The following is a 21,144-nucleotide window of genomic DNA, read 5'->3' as shown; positions in this document are numbered from 1 at the left end:
CCTTTATTACATTATTGATCGATGCTAGTTGCGAAACTATAGAATCAACCCATAAAGTAATAAACAATCAATCAAAATCCAGTGGTTATTGTCTGAAATCTTTTGCAATATTATGAAAATTTTCCATGTGGACCATAACATCAATACTGAACATAAAAGTAGTACAAAAGGTTGGATTAACCTCTGAAGGAATTCTTAGATAGTGCGAGTTTCTGGACCCTCCGTTCCCCCTTAGAAAATCAAATATTTGGGATTTGATTTTAATATGATAACTATATACGGAATTTTTAAAAAATAAACATTAAACAAATATTTAATTATAAATCACCATCCAGAGAATTGCTTTTAGTACCTAGCTTAAATAAAAAATTAAATACCGAATTAATTTTAAAACAAAATACTAGAAAAAAAATCATGAAATTATTTTACTCTCTGAATACCTTCACACTTCGAAATATAGTTCTTTTAAAATCCAAAATGACTGAAAGTAAAAAGGATGCAAAATAAGAATTTCCTTCCCCCTTCATCGAACCGATTTTTCGTTTCCGCCGAGGTGGCTCTTTTGTCACCATGTTTGCAACATCGAACCAACTGTTGAGTGTTGTGGGGTCATGCACAAATTATGATAATTTTTCTACAAGTTTCATTCTTTTTACTATTGTATATGGTTATAACTTGTTAATTGATGAAAGACATATTTGATGTGGAAAATAATTTTAAAATGATGCTAATCGGATGCTTTCATACTCATTAAAATTTAAAATCATAGCTACGTCATAAACTTTAATCATTCAATATTTTTTTTCTTTTTCATTTTCAGAATAATTAATCTAGATACATCGTTGTAAACATTTAATAGATTATTAAAAATTAAGATATTTTTTGATTTATTTAAATTTAAATAAATTTATTTCTAAAGCAATTGTTTAGATTTTTTTTTTTTTTTTAGTATCAATAGAGAATAAAGTTGAAAATTTATTTAGATATATGTAAATACATTTAAAAAAAAACTTCATGTCCAAAATAAATTACCAAAATTTATTAAAATTTTTTGAATTTAAAATGACCGAATGGCACCAAATGCGACATAGTTCATAATATTAAAATGGACAAAAATTCTTTTGTAGCTGACATTCACAGATATTATAGGCATGTTATTCAACACGACCACGTCAAAATTTCCCCTTTCTCTTTTGAGATTAAATTTTTGAAATATATTTTCATCTAAAACCAATTACTGAACAAAAGCTTAGAATTATTAATTCATTAAGAGATTGAAAAATCAATTACTTAATTCTCATCCTTAAAAATATGAAATATTTGAAGTTAAACAAAAGCTTATAATACGCTTTATGAATTTTTCTTCACAATTTTCGGGTCAAAAATTAAATTATTAAAACTTCTATAATATCAGCACCAAAAACACCTGCTACTTTCCAAATGAATGTTGAGTTTATCATCTGATTGCTATCTAGAATTTAACTCAAAATTTTGATATAGGTCTAACATAATACAATAGATTATAGAACAACAATTTATAGCTTCTAAATTATAGAATTATTCGAATATAATTATAGAATTCAATTCAGAACAATCCGATAGAATTTGCTCTTTATTTTAAATAGATACAAATAAAAGAAGAAAAATTTCATTAAATTTAAATGTCTTCATAAAGAATAAGAGTAAAATTATTTTACTGAGGAGAAGCTTCCCAATATTCAATTAAATGTTATAAGAACATCGATTCAAGGAAATAGAACAAATTATTGTTTACCGTGCATAACTTTGTTTAATATGCATAAAATTAAAACGAATTGAAATGTTTCACAGAAATAAATGAATTTCAACAAATGAAAAAAAAGTTTCGTTATTTAAAAGATTAGATGCAAAAATTCAGTTCTTTGTTATCAGAAGTTAGTTCGAGACCAGATATCACTTCTATCAAAACAGCAAATAATGAGTCCACAGAAAATAACTGCATGCTGTTCAAAGAATTTAATTCATATTACAGAAAATCCATGTCAAGCACTGGAACATGATGCAACGAATTTTTTGCTTATACTTGCATAAGATATTTTCGTTGATTTACAGAATCTTGTATGGATAATTCAGTTCTTTCTATACAATTCAGTCTAAATTCAGTTCTTTGTTATCAGAAGTCAGTTCGAGACAAGATATCACTTCTTTCAAAATAGCAAATAATGAGTCCACAGAAAATAACTGTATGCGGTTCCAAGAATTTAATTCATATTACAGAAAATCCATGTCAAGCACTGGAACATGATGCAACGAATTCTTTGCTTATACTTGCATAAGATATTTTCGTTGATTTACAGAATTTTGTATGGATAATTCAGTTCTTTCTATACAATTCAGTCTGAATTCAGTTCTTTGTCATCAGAAGTCAGTTCGAGACAAGATATCACTTCTTTCAAAATAGCAAATAATGAGTCCACAGAAAATAACTGTATGCGGTTCCAAGAATTTAATTCATATTACAGAAAATCCATGTCAAGCACTGGAACATGATGCAACGAATTCTTTGCTTATACTTTCATAAGATATTTTCGTTGATTTACAGTATTTTGTATGGATAATTCAGTTCTTTCTATACAATTCAGTCTGAATTCAGTTCTTTGTCATCAGAAGTCAGTTCGAGACAAGATATCACTTCTTTCAAAATAGCAAATAATGAGTCCACAGAAAATAACTGTATGCGGTTCCAAGAATTTAATTCATATTACAGAAAATCCATGTCAAGCACTGGAACATGATGCAACGAATTCTTTGCTTATACTTGCATCAGATATTTTCGTTTATTCACAGAATCTTGTATGGCTTCCAAGACTGGCTGAACATTCAACTTTGTTTGGGCGGAACATTCAAAAAATTTGATATTTGTCATGTCAATTGTCTGTTCTATGTATTCTCTGGTGACTATATGCAGTTGTGGGACAGAAACCTTTAGATCACTTTTGTTTCCAACTAGAAAGCATGGAACTGGGCTATTATTAGCATATCGCACCATATAGTCTCTAGCAGTGTTAAAAGACTCTCTACTAGTAATGTCAAATAAAAAAACTCGACAACAAAACTTGTCTAACATGGCCATACATTGGTCTTTATAGGACTTATGAACTTTTTCTGGTGGCGGATAAATGTAGGCCATGAGATGCAAAGTAACAGTTCGATGAGTCTCTTCAGGTCTAGCTGCCCAGATATGAAAAGAACTGAAAAACGGCTGAGCTTCGTATTCAGGCAATTTATCGGCATTCATGTCGGCTAGGCGGAGGGCAAATGTTTTTCTTCCTGATTTAGTTCCTCCAAAAATAACAAATGGAGCTGAAAAGTTCGCTGGAAGAATCTTGCTTTTAATTTCTTCTCCCGATTTCCAGTTACGCGATTTTCTTCCGCCTTTGTGGATTTCATTCATGATGAACTGCTCTGTTTAAAGGTATGCTGGCTTCTGAGAATGTCACCGTCGCGGAGGCATCAGCCGTTGTCATGGAAACTGGGTTACCGTATTCTAGAGGGTTGCTAGAAACTCGCTATTCGACCTCCTTGGCGAGCATATGGTGTGTTCAAAAATGAATATTTATTACTTTCGTAATATTATCATATTTTTAAAATTGAGATTTGCATTATTTCTATCTTTGTTTTTGTTTAATATTGACCGATCATTTTTTAATCAAATGAATATGGTTATTTTATTTAGTTAATTTTATCTTATATTCGATACAAGCACTAATTAAAAATCTCATAGAACTGAAAGTGAGAATCGCTCAGGTTTCTATTTTTATGTGAATATACCTAATAAAAGATCTTTAGTGATACCATTATTAAAAAAAGTATGATAATGGTTTTGAGCAACAAAATGTACGACATTATGCATATTATAATAATTATTATAAATATAATAATAATATAATATAATATATAATATAGTAATTGTGTATTAATATAATTATTAATGTAACGAGTAAGTAATAATTAATATAATAAATAATTAATATTAATTATTCACGTTATTATAATCTTAATAAAAGGCTTAACGTTAATGCAAGTCTTTTCTTAATCTTTCTAAGATTTTCCCATTAAAGTCCAAGAATTAACAGAAGACATTAACAATTAGCAAATTTTAAACTTTCTTATTCAAATTAATATAATAATTAATGGAGTTATTTTTAAAATCAATTATTTTTGCACATGTGTTTGATCATTAAAGTATTTTTTTAGGTAAAATCAAACGCTCTTAATCAAGTTTTTAGTATTCAACGCAAATAAATCAAATTCTATATACACTATAGTCATGTTTCTGCTTTCGTATAGGTAGCAAGTATTTTATATTGATCTTGCTTACAAGATAGTAGCACATATTCTTATGACACTAATTATCACTGTATAAAATGTGCCACTAAAATATAAAGGGTCATATTTTATATATTGATAAAAAAACCCAATATTTTTAGCATACTGAAATTATTTTGCTCACACTTCAGATATATTATTTAAGTAGTATATTAAATGAGAAAATAAAGCATTTTTTTTAACATATAACTAAGAAATGATAGCAAGCAAGATAGGCATAACAATATTAGAGAGTTACAAACTACATAAAATATACATGTAATTTTAAATTTTAAATGCATTTAGAATTATACAAATAAGTTATATCTTTAAAACATTCCGAAAAGCTTAAAATGTAAAGTAATTGAACGAAAAATATATTATTTTTATGAATACAAACAAACAAAACATAAACAGAGCAATTTAAAAAATTGTACATTGTATTAATTACAATATTTATAATACGTGGGATATCAAATATTATCAGTGTTGGTTAGTTCTGAATCACTGCCATTCGAGCTAATGTTTATAGAAATTATTAAATTTGGGGATTTCACAAAATTTATCTATTAGTCCATCAATATCACATTTTTTTTTTTTTTCTTTTATGATGTTACAAGATTAATGCCGTTTTTCCAGTTGCTACTTGTAATTTTTTTTGCAATGCTTGGATTAGAAAATAATACATATTGTTGAGTTTAAAAATTTTATTTTCGATTGCAAATTGTCGTTAATTTCGCTCCAAATCCTCTCAGTGGGATTTAACTAGCAATGGTAAGATAGCAGTTTCGAAATTGTGTATCCATATTTTTCTGCAATAGTTTCTACTCGATGTTTTTCAATAAAAATATTTAACTTCAGAAATTTTTTTTAAAAGTTCTAATTTTATAATATCTTTATTCCAGGAAATATTCTTTTGAAGAAACTTTTCTTGAATATACTTTTTTGTCCAAGAAGTTGTTGGAATTTTTCCATTTTTGCAGAATGGTAAGGAATATTATTCTTTAAAATTTCTCTATTTGCTTCAACACTCGAAGCACATTTCCAAACCTTTTTGCAAAAAGATTATCACCCATTTCTTCATAATAATCACCGATTTTTTCACCAATAAAATTTCTGCTGCGTCACGAATGAAACTTTTGTCCTACTTAGCCGCGGTGGCCTGTTAGGACTCGGCTTCAGAACCAGAAGGTTTAAGTCTCGATACCCGATTCCACCATAGAACCGTCGTGTAAGCGGGTCTGGTGCACGTTAAATCCGTCGGGGCCAAACGTCCTCCTGCTGGTGTGGTGTCGAAGTTTGGAGAGATGGGGTGCCATTTTAAGTGTCGTCCTCGTCATCTGACCGTTGTTCAAAACTAAGAGGTCTGTCCCAAAATATTAATAGTGTTGCTTTCAAACGGGAAGTTAATATAACTAAATTAAGCTATGCCTTTTTCCTTCCGATATATAAAAACATCGAATACCACTTTATTTCGAATAATGTCTATTGCTATAGAATAAGTATATTTTCTTGTAAAAAGTGAAAATAGAACATGTTTTAGAGAACCAAACTCATTTATGTATATGTACAAAATTTTAAATGCATTACACATCAAAATTATGGAAAAAAAAATCAGATGAAGTTTAAAAACAGTGCTAGGAAGTAAGTTGCTGGTGCAGACAAGCCTGTGGTTAAATCTAAAGTGGAATTATTTTAGCTATTTACAATATAATTCTTGTATCTTGAAATACTCACTCTTAAAATGGTCTTCATTAACCTACATCCAGAGGTGTAAAGAGAGAAAATGGCCCCTAGTAAGAATATCATAGTAGCACCCCATCTCAATCTTTTAACTATAATCCTAATATTAACCTCCCCCCCCCCTAGTGAAAAAAAATATTATGTTGGCCGAGAATTGAAATTAAGCCGAAGTAATTATACAAAAAAAATATTTTTGAACAAATTTGTTTCTAAGACTAGTCAATTAATTTTAATTATTCAAATAGATTAAATAAACTCTTTATAAAAACTATTTAATAATTAACAAAAGCATAAATAAGTATTATGAAGGCATTTAAAGTATACTTCAAAACGTAGTTACTGACAATTAGTAATGCACATTATTTGTGATTATTTCAAAGGAGATCCCAAAAAACAGTTTCTAAAATATACAAGATATCTTGAATAAAAATATCTAGGATTTCTTTGAAACTGTTATAAAAAGGAAATTTTAAAATTTATCTCAATTTTTTTGTATAATTTTACATTTATTTTTATTAGATTTGCAAGATTCTTTCCTCTAGATTGCAAGGTTCTTCTTGCAAAATTCTATCTTCTTGATAAAAAAAAAACAGTTTCTAAAATATACAAGATATCTTGAATAAAAATATCTAGGATTTCTTTGAAACTGTTATAAAAAGGAAATTTTAAAATTTATCTCAATTTTTTGTATAATTTTACATTTATTTTTATTAGATTTGCAAGATTCTTTCCTCTAGATTGCAAGGTTCTTCTTGCAAAATTCTATCTTCTTGATAAAAAAAAAACAAAACAAAAAAAAAAAAAACAAAAAAAAAACCTAAAGAAGTAAAATTTAATATTAGTAAAACAATGTGTCTACCACCAAGAACTATTACGTACCTCTACCTTTTTGGTGCTCAGATCCTCGGATCAACAGAGGCTGCACCTCACCTCCTCTTTATGATTTCATTGACCCAGAATTCCTCCCCCCCTCTGGTCCCCAACTTTCTCCGTGTTAACGGTCTAATGGGCCTTGTCTGACTTCGTCAGACAGCTGGAAGATAAGCCTCAACAACAGTAAAGAAAGAATATTAAAATTATACCAATCGTTACGGAAACTACTTAGAGTGGTTTTATTTTTCAATAAAATTTCAATAAAATTTTGTATACTTTTAGAATTTTTTTTTTTCTCGTGATTAATTTTGTCATTTTGGGAAGAAAATGAAGTATACGTTTTAGACATTTTTCTTTTTCTTGCGATTTAAAAATTTAATAGGATTAACAAATGCCTAGCTAAAATCACACACAAAAATAATAATTTGCTGCATATAAACGTGGTGTTCATATAAACTGAAAAAGAAGCAGTCAATCATTTAACTGAACTGGTCTATACTTAGTACACATCTATCACTCAAGTGATAAACTATAAGCAAAAATGCGCATATCCAATTCATTGCGGATTTTCGTATTTATATAAATGCATAAACAAAAAAATAACTTCCTATAATCAGACAAACTTCCTATCAATTGGGCAAACAAACGGACTAACAATAGGTAACGGACAATAAAGGTTAATAAACGGACTAACTTCCTAGGAATGGATTTCAAGATTTACAGAAAGTTGTAAATTAGATGTAAACCACTTACCAAGCTGCATTTCCCTATATTCCTTCTTTGAGTTATGCTCACAGACTGCATTAATTTCAAAAGTGGTTTACGGACTCAAGTGAAGAAATATGCATGTTAAAGAAGAAACTTTTAGTTCTTTTATCAAATGAAAAATCATCCAAAGCAAATCACGATATAATTATCATCTACTTTAAGTTGGTAATTTATAGCAGATAATTTGACTGTATTCATTGATGAATCAAACGAAATACAAAATAAATTCCTTTAAATTAATAATTCTAAAATTATTTTGTTAAAATCTTATTTTAATTTGCTTTCAATATTTTATTGCAACGAAGTTTTATTTTCCTTTTTACCATACCAATAAGAACAAACTATCTATTTGCCGAAAAAACGAGAACATCTGTACCCGAATATAAAACCAGTAGTAAAACAATTTATAGCAAAAGATCAACGATAAAAACATCTGCAAAGCTGCTTCGACTTTCTTTACCGGAAAAAGGTTGTTATGAACAAGTTTAAGGAAACAAAGTATCGTAAAAGCGTAAGCACTTTCGTACTTGGTTAGCAAATTAACGGAATTTACATTTTATGCCTATCTCGCTTTGCATTATGAGCAACAAAATTGTTTTCATTATCAAGTCTAGAGTGAAAGGTCCTATACTCAAGATAAAGCATAATAGTAACATATGAACTAAGAATTAAAAAAAAAGCATTAAATGCATCTAAGACAATATTTACCAAATCAGTAACGTAAAGAATGAAACTATAACAAAGCTGCTTTTTTACATACTTTAGTTTGTCGAAATTTTGTCTGTGAAGCTCTTAAATTTGTTGAGTTGGTATTTTATAATCCATAATTGCAATTCATGAATTAATAAATGAGCTGATCTTTTTGAAAGATACGTTTTCTAAAAAATATTAGCTTAGGAATTATGAAAAAAGTATAAGTTTGATTACATAAAATCAAAGTAAAAACCTCCAATAAAATTTGATTTAATTCTTAAAACAAAATGTGAAATGACATCAATTTTAGCAATAAATAAATTTTTTTTTCAAAAATTTTAATTGCTTACTAATATATAGAATATGTAATTTAATCAACTTCTATTTTTAAGTTCCGAATCTCTTTTATTATTATATATTATGGACTCTTGAAATAATTTCTTTTCCAAATTTACTTTCGAATCGCTCTAATAATATGCAATTACAGAAGGAGTTATTAACTGAATACTTACTTGTAAAGTTCTAAAAATATTAAAAATGCATCGCCATCATGAATACATAAAAAGTAAAATTGGAATATCAGAAAGTGACTGTGAAATCCATTTTAAAATTCCACTTTTTCAAACTTGAATTAAATTGCTTCAAAATGAATTCATGTTTAAAACAGATGTGTTTTATAGAGCATCCAGCATCATTTAAAACTTCAATTTCCATAGAATGTATCTTCAGTATTTATCTTCAAGTATGAAAAATCATTTAAAAAAACATCAATCTCTGAAATGCCTCTATATATTGATAGAAATTTAAATAAATAAAATGTTCCAAATAGGACGTGTCATCTAATTAGGATGTTAAGTAAATTCTTAAGTCAAGAAGTTAAAAAATTTACTTTTCAGCTTTTAGAAAGTTGTCTAGAAATATACATAATACACAGGAAAATTACAATACATTTTACACTACTCGATTTTTTTTTTCTCGGAGTAAATCGTATTTATTCTTGATTAAAAACAACCGACTTTCAAGAATACGAAGTCTATGAATTTTTAAAAAATTCTTTTAAAGTTATCTAGGTCATCCGATACATTAATTTTGCTTCTGAAGTAACATTCTAACATTGGATATTCCAACAAAGTAGTTGAAAGGATTAACTAGACTTCTTTTAACTCCTGTGACTTTTTCTCAGTTCAAAAAGATAAAATGCAAATCTTTTTCATTCCTTCTAGAGCAATATAGAAGAATTTTGTAACGACATTCTTAATTAGTATAACTGATGCAATTAGCGGTATCTTGCTAATTGCTCTTTAGGGATAACGCTATCGCCATGATATATTGTAAGCTGTTTTCATTGCTATTGATTTCCTTAAAAGGAAAAGAATCTTTTTTTTTTTTTTTTTTTTTTGTTCTTGAAAGGAGGCATATAACTATCAGAACAGACCCACTTTTGGCATGTTTTAAAGCTATCTTATAGTTTAATTTTAAAATTATCTTAAAATTCCTGGTAAATGCTCAAAAGTGATGATTTAATATAATGCATATAAAAATATGCTTGATAAAAAAAAAAGTTTAAGAAAAACGTCACCTTAGCAAATATTAAATAAGGTTTTAAAAAAGTACATTCTTTTGAAGCAATTAATGCCCGGAATATGAAAGGAAAGTACATAAAGATAACAGAAGTTATAAAAAAAAACGTATATTCCTTGCAACCAGTCTTCAAATTAAAAAAAACTAAATGTTTTCGTTAACTACAGAAAGTAATCCATTTTTTTTATTTTTTTTTATTTTGATGTATACTTAACTTTGAGAAAATAAGATGAACTTATTTTATTGCTTCTTTTCCTTACAAATTCTCCAAAATCTGTTATTCTAAGAAATTTCCCCTTAGATTATGGGAAAATAGCAATAATCGGTATCTGAAAATTCTTCTTTTAACAGCTCACTCATATTTTTTCGCATTAAATTAAAAAGTATTTGGCATGGAAAACACTTTATTGCATGCAAAGACGAAACTTTAATGGAATTAAGCTCTGAATATGAAAGTAGGTAAAAAGGTTAACTTATTAAAAACTTGTTTTCTTAAATTTGTATGTACTTAAAAATTTCCTAAATTTTTTTTAGTTATTTGTTTGTTAACATTTTCATAGATAGCTTATATAAATAAATATTTTTCGCCTATATATAAATATATTATACGCATGCAAAATGTATATTATAATAATAAGCATAATATACCTACAGGCAATAAAACTGCATTTTTGATCATATAAAGATATACGTACACACATAAAACTTCGAAAATCGTTCAAAATGCCGAATATTTTTTTTTTTATTGCTTGAAAATGTTCTCTGATTCTTTAGCTTTCAAACGATACTAAGATGTTGTCAATATGCGGAATATTTCAAGAGTTATAATTATTTTTCTTGCGGTATTTTCACTAAAAGTTCTAATTTCGTTTTTTTAAAACTCATTTTATGAAGAATCTACTATGTTGCTTCATTCAAACAGTCATAACTCAACATGAAATTAATCAAATATAATTATTTCTATATCAAAATAATCTGTATAAAACAGTGGATGTCTTGTGCCTCAATCAAAGTTATATTTATAGAAATAAATTTTTAATATCTATTTAAAAGTTAAAATTACAGAAAAAATCTCGCCTTTTCTATTCATCGTTGATGAAAAAATTGTTAAAAAAAACTATATATTTTTATAACTTGATTGAGGCAGACAACATGAAGACTAATATTAGGTATAATTTCCAACTAGAATTGGGTGTCTGTACAAATTAGAATTTAAGATATCATGTTTCAAAAAATATGCTAATTAGCTCATTAAATATTAATTAATTAGTGTGATATGGTTCTTTCTCACTGAATTGAGTTTAAACATATATTTATGACCTATGAAAAAAATGGTTTTTTAAAGTTAAAATTTTAAAAAAAATCTTCTAGTGTGTACGTACACCTTAATATTTCATTTCCGTGCAATTTATTTCTTTGATTTTAATAATTTTTAAAATTTAATTTTAGACACAATGTTCTTAAATTTATAATGAAATTCAAGTCATTCATCAAAACATGAAATCAAGTACTTTTGTCCTGTTAAAATTAAGGGTGTTAACCTGATGCAGGCAAAATTTTCATTTCTGCTTTCTTTTGTAGTATATACAATTTTAATTTATAATGAAATTCAAGTCTTTCATCAAAACATGAAATCAAGTACTTTTGTCCTGTTAAAATTAAGGGTGTTAACCTGATGCAAGTAAAATTTTCATTTCTGCTTTCTTTTGTAGTATATACAATTTTAATTTATAATGAAATTCAAGTCATTCATCAAAACATGAAATCAAGTACTTTTGTCCTGTTAAAATTAAGGATGTTAATCTGATGCAAGCAAAATTTTTATTTCTGCTTTCTTTTGTAGTATATACAATTTTAATTTATAATGAAATTCAAGTCATTCATCAAAACATGAAATCAAGTACTTTTGTCCTGTTAAAATTAAGGATGTTAATCTGATGCAAGCAATCAAATTTTATATTTAGATAAAATTTTGTTTTATCTACATACGTGTGTTTCCTGCAAGAACGTGATTTCACACTTTCACACATTTTTTTTAATAATTAAATATTGACATGTGGCTATTTCATGACCTCCATACACATATCAGAGATGGAGTAGTGGGCAGGGGCTTCGGACTTCCTTGCATTTTTCTTATGTTCGATTCCGCGTTTGCAATTCGATTAATTTTCGCTTATAACTTTAAACGAGCCGTAGGATAGTATTTTATTTACGATTTCACAAAAAAAAAAAAAAAAAAAAAAAAAAACTTTATACAGTTGCATATTTTATCAGTATGATTTCTTTCAGATATATCACATCTAAGGGAATTTTAGATATTCATATACGTTCTCCTATATCGGACTGAATTTTTTTTCTGCTCCTCGAAGACGAAAGAAAATGCGTAAGCAAGATATCATTTGATGATAAAATTGGAATTCAATTATAATCCACCAATTAGAATTCAAACAGAAATGAGCTATTATTCGACTTAATGAAAAAACGGGAATAAAATGTTTTCCTTAGTATCAATTGATTTTTTTAGAAATTCATTGTAATAGGGTCTCTCTTATTTCAATCCGAAACAGTGAAGCCTGAGGCAATGTCGAAAAGAAATTGAAAATATTTGGTTATTAGTATTATATATCCTCTAGAAATTTATAAAAGATTTTTTTAACTTCTTAATTCTACTTTCAAATTTAAAATTTCACCAAACAATTTTCTTAAATGTAATATATTCAATGAAAATTATATTGGCAATCTCATTATTTTCTCAATAAATCCATTTCCACTATGTTATTTTTTTTTTTTTTTGTTCTCAATTAAGCAAGAAAGAAGTGACAAAAAAGATACAACGCCATTATTTTCATGTAGAAATTTTAATTTATTAGTTTATTTCTATTTGAAAAAATTTGAATAACCCTCTTACTTCCAGCCGGTCGATTTCGAGCTCCTGCTGGCGTTTTAGGGGAGATGGGTATTAAAAGCGGCTACTGTACAAAGCACTCCAGGAGGTCCGTGTTATCTCCGACAATAGCGGCTTTTTCCTTTTCCACAATAGTTTCCCCCCGTGCCTTAAGGCGGTAGGGTTGGGGAGGGGTTAACGAAATAGGTTGTTTGCGTTTTGAAAGGATTTTACTTTCTATTTCCACGTGTTGTTATCTCAAAATCGGAAAGATTTTATGGCTATTTATAAAAGAAATTTTCCATTGAAGTTCTCTGTTAACGGTGAATGATATGTAAGGATATCGGCACTTAGTTGATTTGTCAGATAAGCATCAGAAGCTCGTTTCAATCTTAACACTATTGTAATGATATGCAGACAAATGATTGCATTGACTCTGCGGCCTATTCACATCGCAATTTTGTCACAAAATGGATAGCGACACTTGTTACTGTGGAAGGAAGTCGTTTTATATTTCTAGCGTCTTATTCTGACATCAAAAGGCAGTGGGAATTTTTGATGCAGTGTACAAACTACAAATAGCATTAAAAGACCCAAAAAAGATGGGGAGTTTTCTTTTTACCCTCCTTCATAGAGTGAGATAAGTTGAATGAGTGGCGAATTCCTTGCCACAAATGCCATTCTGCAAATTTTTCTTCAGTTATGGATTTCTACTTTTTATTTTAAATATTGTCAATCGTTTATTATTATTATTATTATCGGAATAATTTTTTTTTAAAATTTAAACCCTTATTATTTCTTCATAATGAGTAAAAATAAACTTGAATTTACTAATGAAGAAATTAAAACAATTTTATCTGCTACTGATGAAAGATGATGGTTGGTTAAAAACTGTTGTTTTAGCTGATCGTTTGAAACATTTTCTCAAATTTCATTTATTTTTTTATTTCATTGTGAAATGAAGTTTTAAAATCATTCCGTCCATTTTCTGAATTATTTTGATGTGCAAAAAAACTAAGCAGTAATATATGGCATATTATCTACGATTGACAAACGATAGTTTTAATAACATTTTAAAAGTTTAATAAGGATAAGATGAAAAATAAGGATTTTTTTTTTTGTGTGTGTGTGTGTATTTGTCCCAATTTTTATTTCAATGATCAAAAAGTGATCTATTAACAATGTACGCGTGATTCACTCATGCGTGAATTTGTCGAAACTTAATATGGAACTTTCGTTCAAAAATTCATTTTATTTCATTGTACTAAGATTTTGTCTTAACAATACTATAGAAATCTTAAAATAACATTTTAAAATCAGAAATTCATCTCGAAAAATTTAGCATAATGGTTTATACTAAAAAAGTAATATTTATGATGAACTAAAGTAAAATGTCCAGGCTGAAAACTGAAGGAATGTATTTGCGAAACATATTTCACTGAGTAATTTTTGTTTCCTGGATTTAATTGAACAATTTTTTGTATGCCAGTATTAAATGAAGTTTTAAAAACAAGTAATCTCATTTATCGAATTGCTTTGATAGATAAGATATGTAACGTTTGACGTAATATAGTTTCTTGGTTTGACAAAAATTTTAAAAAATTAGTAAAAATGAATTGCAAAATAAATATGTTTTTGAAATATATATTTATCTCACACTCTTTTTCGATGATTTAAGTAAAAACAAGAATGTGCAAGTTTTTATAAAGAAAATGTGAAAACTTCTTTAAAAATTTAATTCAAAGTCTAAAAAAAATCTCTCTGCATTACGATCAAAAATTCAAAATAATATTTTATATTCAAAGAGTTTATATTAAAAAACTGTAATACTGAAGATAATAAATAAAAGAATTCTTAGCTGAATGTTCAAAGAACGCCTTATTTTCGAAATGTCTTTAAAAAGGTGCTGTTTTGAAATTTTTTTTTCAACATATGTTTTTATTTCAGTATTATATAAAGATTCAAAACATTATCTCGTCTATTACTGAATTGCATTGACATCAATAGCATGTAAACTATAAATAAATATATATATAAATAAATATAAATTCCAGTGCCGTTTTAATCACAAACTTGTGATTAAAACAGCACTGGAATTTAATTTACATCTATTATATATTAACTTTTAATGAATATCCATATTTTTATGATATTTATTGTTCTTTAAATGTTTTAAAACACATTTGCAGTTTCGATAAAAACAGTAATCATAATTGCTACACATAAATAAGACGTTAAAAATTTTATATTCATTAGTTTCATCATCATCATCCAGATATTAACTTTTAATCAAGTCTGTCATAAAGATATTTTGCAATTCACAACTATAATTAGTGCAGAATCTAAAAAAGAATTTTTTAATGCCGCAAACTCTATAAAATATATACTCAGTTATAATTAATATATTTACATTTAGAAATTCTAAAATTTTTTTAATATATTTTAGTCTAAAACTAATTACTGAACAAAAGTATAGAATTATTAATTCATTAAGAGAGGGAGAAATCGATTACTTAATTCTCATCCTTAAAAATATGAAATATTTGAAGTTAAACAAAAGCATATAATACGCTTTATGACTTTTTTTCACAATTTTCGGTTCAAAAATTAAATTATTTAAACCCCTATAACACCAGCACCAAAAACACCTTTTACTTTCCAAATGAATATTGAGTTTATCATCTTATTTCTATCTAGAATTTAATCTCACACTTTTGATATAGGTTTAACATACTACAATAGATTGTAGAACAACAATTTAGAGCTTCTAAATTATAGGACTTTTCGAATATAATTATAGAATTCAATACAGAACAATCCGATAGAATTTGCTCTTTATTTTAAATATATACAAATAAAAGAAGAACAGTTTCATTACATTGAAATGCCTTCATAAAGAATAAGAGTAAAATTATTTTACTTAGGAGAAGCTTTCCAATATTCAATTAAACGTTATAAGAACATCGATTCAAGGAAATAGAACAAATTATTGTTTAACGTGCATAACTTTGTTCAACATGCTTAAATTAAAACGAATTCAAATGTTTCACAGAAATGAAACAAATGTAAAAGAATAGATGCAAAAATTCAGTTCTTTGGTATCAGAAGTCAGTTCGAGACAAGATATCACTTCTATCAAAACAGCAAATAATGAGTCCACAGAAAATAACGGCATGTGATTTCAAGAATTTAATTCATATTACAAGAAAACCGATGGCAAGCACTGGAACAGGATGCACCGAATTCTTTGCTTATACTTGCATCAGATATTTTCGTAGATTCACAGAATCTTGTATGGATTAATCAGTTCTTTCTATCAAATTTAGTCTAAATTCAGTTCTTTGTTATCAGAAGTCAGTTCGAGACAAGATATCACTTCTATCAAAACAGCAAATAATGAGTCCACAGAAAATAACGGCATGTGATTTCAAAAATTTAATTCTTATTACAAGAAAATCGATGGCAAGCACTGGAACATGATGCACCGAATTCTTTACTTATACTTGCATCAGATATTTTCGTTTATTCACAGAATCTTGTATGGCTTCCAAGACTGGCTGAACATTCAACTTCGTTTTGGCGGAACATTCAAAAAATTTGATATTTGTCATGTCAATTGTCTGTTCTATGTATTCTCTGGTGACTATATGCAGTTGTGGGACAGAAACCTTTAGATCACTTTTGTTTCCAACTAGAAAGCATGGAACTGGGCTATTATTAGCATATCGCACCATATAGTCTCTAGCAGTGTTAAAAGACTCTCTACTAGTAATGTCAAATAAAAAAACTCGACAACAAAACTTGTCTAACATGGCCATACATTGGTCTTTATAGGACTTATGAACTTTTTCTGGTGGCGGATAAATGTAGGCCATGAGATGCAAAGTAACAGTTCGATGAGTCTCTTCAGGTCTAGCTGCCCAGATATGAAAAGAACTGAAAAACGGCTGAGCTTCGTATTCAGGCAATTTATCGGCATTCATGTCTGCTAGGCGAAGGGCAAAAGTTTTTCTTCCTGATTTAGTTCCCCCAAAAATAACAAATGGAGCTGAAAAGTTAGCTGGAAGAATCTTGCTTTTAATTTCTTCTCCCGATTTCCAGTTACGCGATTTTCTGCCGCCTTTGTGGATTTCATTCATGATGAACTGCTCTGTTTAAAGGTATGCTGGCTTCTGAGAATGTCACCGTCGCGGAGGCATCAGCCGTTGTCATGGAAACTGGGTTTCCTTAATCTAGAGGGTTGCTAGAAACTCGCTATTCGACCTCCTTGGCGAACATATGGTGTGTTCAAAAATGAATATTTATTACTTTCATAATATTATCATTTTTTAAAAATTGAGATTTGCATTATTTCTATCTTTGTTTTTGTTTAATATTGGCGGATCATTTTTTTATTAAATGAATATGGTTATTTTATTTAGTTAATTTTATCTTATATTCGATATAAACACTAATTAAAAATCTCATACAACTGAAAGTGAGAATCGCTCAGGTTTCTATTTTTATGTGAATATACCTAATAAAAGATCTTTATTGATACCATTATTAAATAAAGTATGATAATGGTTTTGAGCAACAAAATGTACGACATTATGCATATTATAATAATTATTAGAAATATAATAATAATATAATATAATATATAATATAATAATTGTATATTAATATAATTATTAATGTAACGAGTAAATAATAATTAATATAATAAATAATTAATATTAATTATGCACGTTATTATAATCTTAATAAAAGGCTTAACGTTAATGCAAGTCTTTTCTTAATCTTTCTAAGATTTTCCCATTAAAGTCCAAGAATTAACAGAAGACATTAACAATTAGCAAATTTTAAACTTTCTTATTCAAATTAATATAATAATTAATGGAGTTATTTTTAAAATCAATTATTTTTGCACATGTGTTTGATCATTAAAGTATTTTTTTAGGTAAAATCGAACGCTCTTAATCAAGTTTTTAGTATTCAACGCAAATAAATCAAATTCTATATACACTATAGTCTTGTTTCTGCTTTCGTATAGGTAGCAAGTATTTTATATTGATCTTGCTTACAAGATAGTAGCACATATTTTCATGACACTAATTATCACTATATAAAATGTGCCACTAAAATATAAAGGGTCATATTTTATATATTGATAAAAAAACCCAATATTTTTAGCATACTGAAATTATTTTGCTCACACTTCAGATATATTATTTAAGTAGTATATTAAATGAGAAAATAAAGCATTTTTTTTTTTTTTTTTTTTTTTACATATAACTAAGAAATGAATGCAAGCAAGATAGGCATAACAATATTAGAGAGTTACAAAATACATAAAATATACATGTAATTTTAAATTTTAAATGCATTTATAAATATACAAATAAGTTATATATTTAAAACATTCCGAATAGCTTAAAATGTTAAGTAATTGAAAGAAAAATAAATTCTTTTTATGAATACAAATAAACAAAACATAAACAGAGCAATTAAAAAAATTGTACATTGTATTAATTACAATATTTATAATACGTGGGATATCAAATATTATCAGTGTTGGTTAGTTCTAAATCACTGCCATTCGAGCTAATGTTTATGGAAATTATTAAATTTGGGGATTTCACACAATTTATCTATTAGTCATCAATATCACATATTTTTTTTTCTTTTATGACGTTACAAGATTAATGCCGTTTTTCCAGTTGCTACTTGTAATTTTTTTTGCAATGCTTGGATTAGAAAATAATACATATTATTGAGTTTAAAAATTTTATTTTTGATTGCAAATTGTCTTTAATTTCGCTCCAAATCCTCTCAGTGGGATTTAACCAGCAATGGTAAGACAGCAGTTTCGAAATTGTGTATCCATATTTTTCTGCAATAGTTTATACTCGAGGTTTTTCAATAAAAATATTTAACTTCAGAAATTTTTTTTTAAAGTTCTAATTTTATAATATCTTTATTCCAGGAAATATTCTTTTGAAGAAACGTTTCTTGAATATACTTTTTTGTCCAAGAAGTTGTTGGAAATTTTCCATTTTCGCAGAATGGTAAGGAATATTATTCTTTAAAATTGAACATGTTTCAGAGAACCAAACTCATTTATGTATATGTACAAAATTTTAAATGCATTACACATCAAAAGGAGGGGAAAAAAAAAAAATCAGATGCAGTTTAAAAACATTGCTAGGAAGTAAATTGCTGATACAGACAAGCCTGTGGTTAAATCTAAAGTGGAATCTTTTTAGCTATTTACAATATAATTCTTGTATCTTGAAATACTCAACTCTTAAAATGGTCTTCATTAACCTATATCCAGAGGTGTAAAGAGAGAAAATGGCCCCTAGTAAGAATATCATAGTAGCACCCCATCTCAATCTTTTAACTATAATCCTAATATTATCCTCTCCACCCCCCCCCTAGTGAAAAAAAAATATTATGTTGGCCGAAAATTGAAATTAAGCCGAAGTAATTATATAAAAAATTATTTTTGAACAAATTTGGTTCTAAGACTAGTCAATTAATATTAATTATTAAAACAGATTAAATAAACTCTTTATAAAAGCTATGTAATAATTAACAAAAACATAAATAAGTATTAAGAAGGCATTTAATGTATACTTCAAAACGTAGTTACTGACAAATAGTAATGGACATTATTTGTGATTATTTCAAAGGAGATCCCCAAAAAAATCATTAACGCTGGTGGTCCTCAGCAAACTTATTATATAGCACTTATTATAGGCTCAAAGAGCAGCAAAAATATCCACTTAATAGTTCTTTTTTCTACAGAGAAAAGTCTTGTTCGTCTTGCATCACATAATTTTTTTTTTATTTTAACTACCATACACTTTTATTATTAATAAATTTTGTAACTGGTTCTTTTTGTTCCACTTTTTTTAAAAGAAAAGTTTTTCTCTTTTTAAAAATAATTTATAGCAATTTTAAATAGTCTTTTAGACATTTCCAGTCAGACTTCACGTTGAGTCTGTTTGTACGTATGATTTTCCAATATTTTGGAGATTCATTTGCATTTTCTTTTATTAATAAAAAAAAAGTTTTTTTTAACGTTCATGACTCGTTTTTCTATATACACTAACTATGTTTGCTCAGGAAACTAAATTAGTAATTTGAATCTAAGTATTAATCGAGATAAATAAACCAACGGAAATAATATAAAGAGTTTGTCTTTAAAAAGTTTTATTTTAGTTTTGAAGAATTTAATGAGTTAAAAAAATATTTTTATGAAAATCGCAACGAATTCCCTAATTTCCATAATTTTTTCACTATTTTGCGTCCTATAGTAATGGAGCCGAGATCACTTATCTCCATTTTGCCTCCTAAAAATTATCAAAAATATGACTTTTTTTTTCTAAAATATAACGATTTCTTGAATGAATCCGAATGATTATAAATAATTCTTTATATCGTTGTATTTTTTTAGAGAACTTTTAGTAGCCACTTTATCATCGAGGTATTTATTATATTATTTTTGTTCCTGAATTCCTTTATTACATTATGGATCGATGCTAGTTGCGAAACTATAAAATCAACCCATAAAGTAATAAACAATCAATCAAAATCCAGTGGTTATTGTCTGAAATCTTTTGCAATATTATGAAAATTTTCCATGTGGACCATAACATCAACACTGAACATAAAAGTAGTACGAAAGATTGGATTAAACTCTGAAGGAATTCTTAGATAGTGCTAGTTTCCAGATCTCCGTTCCCCCTTAAAAAATCATATATTTGGCATTTTATTTCAATATGATAACTATATATACAATTTTTAAATAATAAACATTAAACACATATTTTATTATAACTCACCATTCAGGGAATTAATTTTAGTAAAAAATTAAATTCCGAATAAATTTGAAAACAAAATACAAGAAAAAAAATAATGAAATTATTCATCTCTGAATACTTTCACACTTTGAAATATAGTTCTTTTAAAATTGAAAATGACCGAAAATAAAATGGATGGAATATAAGAATTTCCTTCCCCCTTCTTCGAAACGATTTTTCGTTTCCGCCGAGGAGGCGTTTGTCACCATGTTCCCAACTGTTGAGTGTTGTGGGGTCGTGCACAAATTATGATAATTTTTCTACAAGTTTCATTCTTTTTACTATTGTATATGGTTATAACTTGTTAATTGATGAAAGACATATTTGATGTGGTAAATAATTTTAAAATGATGCTAATCGGATGCTTTCATACTCATTAAAATTTAAAATCATAGCTAAGTCATA

General features: G+C 27.4%; 1 protein-coding gene across 1 annotated transcript; it reads right to left on the bottom strand.

The window, feature by feature from the left end:
• Nucleotides 1-16,386: 16,386 nt before the first annotated feature.
• On the bottom strand, nucleotides 16,387-17,028 carry LOC129959366 (ras-related protein Rab-3-like). The gene has a single exon (XM_056072186.1). It carries the CDS (start codon nucleotides 17,026-17,028, stop codon nucleotides 16,387-16,389), a length of 642 nt encoding a protein of 213 aa, XP_055928161.1.
• Between the last annotated feature and the right edge of the window lie 4,116 nt (nucleotides 17,029-21,144).

Source organism: Argiope bruennichi, chromosome X1, assembly GCF_947563725.1.
Source record: "Argiope bruennichi chromosome X1, qqArgBrue1.1, whole genome shotgun sequence".
Classification (NCBI taxonomy): domain Eukaryota; kingdom Metazoa; phylum Arthropoda; class Arachnida; order Araneae; family Araneidae; genus Argiope; species Argiope bruennichi.
The sequence above is the reverse complement of the archived record's forward strand: the minus strand, read 5'-3'. Positions and strand labels throughout refer to the sequence as shown.

Bases quoted from the DNA above. Each gene is read 5' to 3' on its own strand.
- LOC129959366 (XM_056072186.1), bottom strand. From the start codon at position 17,028: ATGAATGAAATCCACAAAGGCGGCAGAAAATCGCGTAACTGGAAATCG.